The sequence below is a fragment of the Lactuca virosa genome, chromosome 8 (genome assembly GCF_052849685.1).
Source record: "Lactuca virosa cultivar CGN04683 chromosome 8, Lactuca_virosa_CGN04683_v6, whole genome shotgun sequence".
NCBI lineage: Eukaryota > Viridiplantae > Streptophyta > Magnoliopsida > Asterales > Asteraceae > Lactuca > Lactuca virosa.
The window spans coordinates 37,884,293-37,892,357 of NC_136433.1; the positions used below are offsets into that span (position 1 = coordinate 37,884,293).

The 8,065-nt window shown below is 33.1% G+C and overlaps 1 protein-coding gene across 1 annotated transcript; it reads right to left on the minus strand.

Moving 5' to 3' along the window:
• Positions 1–3,356: 3,356 nt before the first annotated feature.
• LOC145130246 (F-box/kelch-repeat protein At3g06240-like) lies at positions 3,357–4,265 on the minus strand. The gene has a single exon (XM_079065079.1). The coding sequence runs from the start codon at positions 4,263–4,265 to the stop codon at positions 3,357–3,359; it is 909 nt and encodes a 302-aa protein (XP_078921205.1).
• Between the last annotated feature and the right edge of the window lie 3,800 nt (positions 4,266–8,065).

The following is an 8,065-nucleotide window of genomic DNA, read 5'->3' on the forward strand; positions in this document are numbered from 1 at the left end:
TATGGGTTTTAGCCCAACTTGATAATCCATGGAGCATTAGCCCACTATATAAGTATGGATGATTTACACAATCAACCCATATATTTAATTAGTCTTCTTTTGATCACTTAATTAATTCTAGATTAATTCTTGATCAATACTAATTAAATAATCTTATTAATATATTAGAACTTATAATATATTAATAAACTTTAAGTGTTATTTCTCTCATTTTAGTCTATCCAAATGCATGATGCCATGCAACCCAAATGGACCATGCCGGGTCGGGTCAAGAATATACCAATTATAGTTATGGACTTAGACACTAATCCAACAAGAACATACATCACTTTCAGAGTGGTAAGGATAAACTTCATCTTTTTCTGCCATCTACGAAAATCTTGCCCTTCAAACTTGTTCAGTTTTTTAAACTTACTTGTCATTTCTTTCACAGAATCACCACTTGCCATGATCACAAAAGTGCTTTAATCTTTGTAAGAAATTGGGGTATATAAAGGCTTGGAATTCTGAGAATTGTGTTAAACACTTTCAGATTAAAGCATTTGGGTGGTAGTCTCAATATTCTTTAATCGGATAAGACTCAGAGAGACAAGAACTTAGAATGTTTTGATGATAGTTTCGTATGTACGAGAAATGAGACCAAAACCGATTTTATGATATTTGTCTGAAAACTGTCATATGGCAGTTTCAAACAGTCATAAAACTATAAAAAATGACATAAAACGGAAGTTTGGATAAGGGTCAAACAATGGTCAATTCTCTGAAAACCCCGCCAGGGGCTGCCGCTCCTTGGACCCCGCTCCCAGGGGCGCTGCCCCCAAACCTCTGTTCGTTTAGGGGGTTCACCCCTAAATGACAGTGTACTTTGAAACTTAATCAAACTTAAACAAGTGTGTACTCCACACCTTCCTTACTTGTTTAATATTTATCAAGATCACTTTTGGTCAACAAAGTAATCCCATTACACTTAGATAATATTGATGATAACAAATCACCAACATCGAATGCATCTCTTAAACACCCAAATCACCGTGTTCTTTGTGTGTTATTTAATTCCGTATGCCAAACCAATGGTCATAATTCACATCAGTGAGAATGGTTCATTTTTTTGTAAAACCAAAATTAGATTGGAAATTTTGATTTTTTATTTTGGATAATGCCAAACCATTGGTTTTTTATTTCGATTTCGGTTTTTCGTTTTTTTAAAAATATATTTTCAGGGTTTTGTTTTTGTTTTTTTTTTCTTTTTTTTTAATTTCATAGATTTCTTCATCAACAAATGTTGCTAGAATTTAACAAAAATAAATAATTTGCTAAAACAAAATACAACAGGAAGTTCACATTTAGTCATTGAACTTTTTTTTAGAGGGAAACGAACTTTCGATTTTGTTCACATTTAATCACTAAACTTTTTTTCGTTATCTATTTGAACAGTTTCAATAGTTCAGTGACAAATTGATAACGAAAAAAAGTTTAGTGACTAAATATGAACAAAGTCAAAAGTTTGTTACCCTTTCAAGTCATTATCCTATAAAAAATACCCACATGGACTTTCTCTTTCTTTTGTTAGCAATTTATGTTTTGTTAACAAATGTGTCAATCTGATCACTCGGAGTCTCGGCTTGTAGTTTTAAGTCTTAACTCCCAAAAAGACATGTATGTTGTGCTTTTACTAAGTGATTAAAATATTGATTTAAACATTCGTTTTCTGATTTAATTAACTAAAGTAGGCTTTTGTGATAAATACATCTATTTTATTAGTTTTTTAAGGGAAATAATTTAAATCTCAATTTAGAAAAATACACCTACATATTATTCAACTATGATATGCAACGTAAATTGATTTAAAAAAAACTAATATTTGAAGATTGATAAATAGGATGTATTAGTTTGGATATTGATCAGTTATTACGATTTAGAATTATCAATAGTTATTACCATTGAGTAATCAAACCTTTTTTTTTGGTTGTTTTTTTAAATTATAATTTTATTATTATTTTTTTAGCAAAATGACCACTTGGTCCGGAATAAGCATTTCTGACCAGATTTAATATTCGGTAAACGGGTAGATAATTCCGAACCGTTAATATGGTTATCCTATAAATATTCTTTAACCCTTTCCGGACCCAGTTTATTTGCTATTTCATTATTATTCAATTCGTGTATTCAAGTTTATAAAATTATAACTTTTTTTGCATATCTACAAATACAAAATGTCAATTGCATATTCAAACCACTACCGGTTCGTAATTTCAACCAATAGTTATGTCATTATCATATTATTGCAAAACATATACACTTTAATTAGTAAAATTTTTATTATCGATTATCAATTTTAAATAAATAAGTTACAATTTAATTAAAAAAAATTAACTCCGTGATGCCCACGAGTTATAACCTAGTTATAATAACTATTTTCAACTAAAGGTTCAAATGTAAACTAAAATATTAAAAAAAAAAAAATCATACTAATCAAAGTAAACTAGAATATTATTATAAAGATGAGAGGATATTTATTACTAACATTTAACGACCAAAAATATAAGATATACACTTATACGGCGGCTACTTCTTATAAAAACAAAAAAATGTTGGTAAAATTCATTAAAAGCAAGATCTAAAGGGTGAATTAAGTAAATCTAGAACTCTCATTAATAATTAGCTAAGTTCGGTCTAGTAATCACAATAAATGAACAAATCCATAGTTTAAACAACTTTTATTATTAAGTTGAACAGAGGAAGCCTTTAAAACCACATTTGGAATATGAAAGGTTAAAATCCGCTCAACTATCCAGGCCTAAGTAATTTCAAAACAAAAATATTATTAGAATAGTCATTTTTAAAAACTGTAATACAAGTTCTTCAATAAACTTGAACCCATAACAAATGCAGAGCAGATGAATAGAACGAAATGAAACATACATTTTAGAAGCAATATAAACATAAATATCAAATGCATTACACTGACAAAAGAGAACCCGGAGAAATTTCACGACAAAGGTATATAAGCGAAAATAACATGAAAATAGTTATAAATATGACATCTTGCTTTCTCTTTTCACTTTCCATTCACCCAATTTGCAATCGTGAAACACTGCTACAGCTGATCTCACACTTGTCAGGTGCCACCCAAACAAGACTGTCAACATACTCAACAATTTTAAATAAGCGATGTTCTTTATCCGATATTCTGAACTTCCTAAGCTTGGCTGCAATCGGATCATACAAAGCTAGACCACCATTCTTATCTTGAAAACAAAACTCAATGCGTGATGTAAACCCATGTGGAACTATATTACCAAAGTGCGAAAAGACACAGTATTTCGCCCATGACTTAGACACCCCACGCTCATTCATCACCATACCTCACATCCTGCATCTACAACAGTTGACATCATACAAAGCTTCTCACCTAAACGCCCTAAAACATTCAACCGATTCATGTTGTAATCTAGTAGAGAATCTGGAAGAGGAATCTCAGAAAATGATTCGTCACCCAAATCAAATGCAACTATCACTTGTCGCTTACCCTTCAAATCAGAATAACAAAGCCAATGAAGATGGCCATCACGGCCATCTACATAAACTTCATCTTGATCTTCAACCCATGTGATGTGTGATGGGAACTTTTGATTGATTGAATGCCATGAACCTTTTCTCATGCTATAAACCTCGACCTGCAGCCACTCTTTAACAACATCAGAAAGACCGCCAAAGAAGGATGCTAATGCATGATCAATTGGGGGTTTACTGAGAAAGCTTGTTAGCTTAACAAGCTTATAATCGTCAGACGTAGGATCAAACCCGAAGCGCATAAACAAGCGAATCGGAAAAAATCCATAATATGGCTCAGAAATTGGCGGAAGAGCCACCACAGCAGAGAGAGAAGGGTTCCAAATGTGAAGGATAGAGGAAAGACTAGATTCAGAAGAAAAACATATCAATCCATTAACAGAACCAATAACTCTACCAACAGTATCATCATATTGTGGATTTACCGGAAGTATAACGAAATCAGTGAGTTCAATACGAGGAGATTTAGAGGGGTGTGCTGTAAAAGGTTTAGAGTCAAATGAAAAACCCTGAAACGAGACTAAGAGAATTCCATCGTTGTTCTTGACAGAGCGATGAAGGTGGGATTTTACGAATGAGGGTTTAGATAAGAAAGCATTCCAGGACTTGGAGACAGACCTCATTCGAGCTAGTTGTTTAGCCAATAACCTGAGAAATATGTTTGACAGAATCTCGCTTGGGAGGTTCTCCATTGTTGATGGGTGCGGAGGTATTATAATACTTGCCGATCCTCTTTGGAAACCGTAGCAGTTTCCATCGTTTAAATTCCAGGGTAGCAGAAACGTCACACAAAACCAAACAGTTTACTCATACCATTTATTCCCGTTCATTACGAGTTTACTACTATCCTTACCAAGGAAAAAAAAAGGGCCTCCATTTAAAAAAATTACAATAATACGTAGTCACAAAGTTATAGAAATGATTTCTGGAAAAAACTGAAGATTTATCATTGTCACATTTACAAAGTTATAAAAATGGTCCCTGAACCTAGAAACATGAGTTTAGAGACGGACGAATCCGTCGCTAAAGATCATTTGCGACGGATCAACCACAGACTTACTCCATAGCCAATTAAGGGGTGGCTAATGACTTAGCTAGGGATTAGCGACGGATTAGTTTTCTCTCTTGACGGCCGTAGTGACAGAATATCCATTGCAAAATGGCACTTAATACTGTTATTTAGGACATTTGCGACAAAACCTAATAACAATATTCCGTCGCTAATCCCTTGCAAACCTCTATATCTGTTTTTTTTTAATCCGTCGCTAATCCCTCTCAAACTTTAGATGTGATTTTTTTTCTTTCCGTCGCTAATCTCTCGCTAATTTAAGATGTGATTTTTTTTTCTTTTCGTAGCTAATCCCTTGCAAATACATAATACCATATTTTTGTTTGTTTTGAATCTAAAACAAAATAATACCAAAAAATCAAATAGTTATATAATCCCAAAACAAATATTAACATTTAAATACCAAAAATATCGAATAATTATGCAACCCAAAACCAAACTTTAACATTAAAATACCAAAAGAATCTAACCATCAAAGTTTACCAAAACATCCATAAACATAAAATATCAAAGTTTGACATTGATTGATATTTGATTTCAAAGTATAATGTACCATAATTCTAAATTTCCTCTCATATTTTGCATTTCCGCATACACCTTCTCTGTTGCTTGATATCTTGCGTCCAAAAGAAGGATCAGAATGGAATTGGATTCCAATTCTCGTTCGTGGAATTAGGAAAACCAATTTCCACTTAGTTTTTCCTGCAATGGAAGGGGTCTTGGTTGCTTGATGTCTTCTTGTTTTTTGCTAGATTGAGGGTCTTTGTTGGAAGCAGCTTATACAATAATAATATTACAAAAATGGTCTCTATATAATAGCTAGATTGCCTTTAGGTCATGTCTAATATTAAAAATTCACAAATGGTAATAGATAATACCATTTCAAAAAAAAAAGGCACAAAATATTACATAAACAATCCCCTTATTATAGTGATATTACATAATTGGTCCTTGTGTAATATCAAATTTATAGAAATGGTCCTTATGTAATATCGGAATTACAAAATAAGTCTACATGTAAGACAACATTACACTCACCGACTCTATGTAATAACAAAATTATAGAAATGATCAGTGTGTAACAAAGTATTACATAAATTACGTCAAAAATATGAGATTAGTAAACTCTCAACACGCAAGCATCCCAACTAGTTCAGATTAAATGTGGTTTCCAATAAACTTTCATCATGTCAACTAGCATTCCCGTGGAACCCACATAATATCTGTACACATTCTCGGTTTGGGGTTGATGTAGCATGAAGGTGTTTATTTATGGTGTTATAAGAATTAAACAATACGATGTTATATAATGTAACATCCCATTTTTTTTAAAGATAATATTTGAGAAAGTAATTATCTTTTTTAAGTTGTAACAAAAGTTTTTGAATAAAATGAACTTTAATCGGATAAGTTTGCAAAAGTATACAAAAAAAAAAACGATAAGTGTGCTTGAAAATTCATCATTTGTTCATATTGTTTGTGTTTGATTCTTTTGGTTTTCCCGCACTGGAGGTTGTGGAGTTCCTCAATAAAGTTCAATGGTCGTGCATATTAATATTAAGACCTGAAGATCTATAAATATATATTTTCGTAAAACCTGTATTTATAGATCTTCAGGTCTTGATATTAATATGCACGACCATTGAACTCCATTGAGGAGCTCCAGAGCCTCTAGCGCAAGGAGGAGAGAGTCGAATCCTCGTCTTCTACATATTGATTACAAGAGTCGTGACGCTTCGTTATTCTAGGCGAGTAACATCGATTAGATCCAAGCATTTTGCGCCTTTGCTGCCTCTTCCTTTTAACAATTACCGTCGTCCATAACCAAAAATGCAACAAACTTATAGGGTTGGGCTAAATAATATTATACCTATAATATGTTGGGCTGCAATGATGCCCCTCATTTTCTACCCTAAGCTATACCCAATTCGCCCATGTATTAACAGCCCTGGATTTTAGTAGAATTAGTTTTGTCATATATAAAATGTTAGCAACACAACTTGTATCCTATTTGTCTTTCACCTTGATATAAAAGTTTTTTTTATCATGATTACTTAAGTATATACTAATATTAGCAGTGAAATATCGATTGAATGACGTCAAATTAACATATGTCGCAGTTAGACACATTCTATTGCTAACTTCAACTATTGCGACAATTTAATTAGTGCATTTTCATCTACATCCATACGATATTCAACTAATTATACGACTATATGAGGGTTTCACTCTAGTTCACTTCTTACATTTTTAAGAATCATTTTAGGGTTCTTATTCAAAATTTGATGTTTAAAAGAAACATATCACTCTATAATTTAGGTCTCATAAGATGTAATGTAGTAAGGATTTTAGTTCATGTGTGTAACATTTTACTTTGGAGTATTGGAGTCAAAGACGGATGTATGCTCATCTATAATTGCATGCAAATGGTAATTTAAAAGAATTTAAAGATGATTATGTGTTTTATGTTTGATAATTTGATTCATGTTCATTATTGCAAAAGAGTTTGATTTTTCGATGGAAAATGATGGATACAAATAAATATTATAGTTTTACCTAACTAGCCTAACATGCACTCAATGAGGTCAATGACTTATAAGAATATATTTCAAGGATTTGTCATTTGTTAATTGTTATGAACTTAAGAACAAAATATTTAGACAACAACAAGGAAAGTGAAACATTATGTTCTTGGAGCGTAGAATACCTACAATTGTAACACTCGGTTTCAGATTTGCTCCGTTGCTTGGGGCTGCGGCCCGTGGTCATGGGGTTCAGAGCTTCGGGAAAGGAAGGATTTAGCCCATTTCGGATGTAGTTGCCATGATTTAAGTGATCAAAGTGTTCGATTATGTCTTCGGAGGCCAAGGGTATAATCGTAATTTGACATCTTGGTCTTTTAGGGATTTTGGGTTCTTGTTCGGAAAGTTTTTAGGTAAGAGTGAGTGGCTAGAAGCGTAGGGCTTCTCGTCACCTTTCCATGGATATAAAGTTCGTCAAAAACGGAGTTGAAACGAAGAAGTTATGGTCGTTTGAAGTTGGAGTGGTTCGGGTGAGTAATCGTTAACTTGTTGACCAAGCTCATTTAAGGCTCACGACATGAGCATGAAGTGCTCACGACGTGAGAAGCGCCTGATCCTCCAAAACCCTTATTTTCGGGTATTTAAAGGTATGAGATGATTAAGGTCGCTTCTCCTAAGCCTCTTTCACTCCCAAGACCTCTGGAAACCCTAATCACAGCCCCCATTGAAGTCCTTAATCATTCTTGGTGTTATTCATGACTTTTTGGGGTCTTTGAAGCTCATTTAGGAAGAAGAAGATCATTATGGTGCATTTGTTGGCATCTTGGCTTCATCATCAGCTAGTTGTGGAGCTTTTGGACCTTTGTAAGTCCTCAAGCTCATGCCTTTCCTTTCCTTACTT

Coding starts and splice junctions, on each gene's coding strand:
- LOC145130246 (XM_079065079.1), bottom strand. CDS start 4,265: ATGGAGAACCTCCCAAGCGAGATTCTGTCAAACATATTTCTCAGGTTA.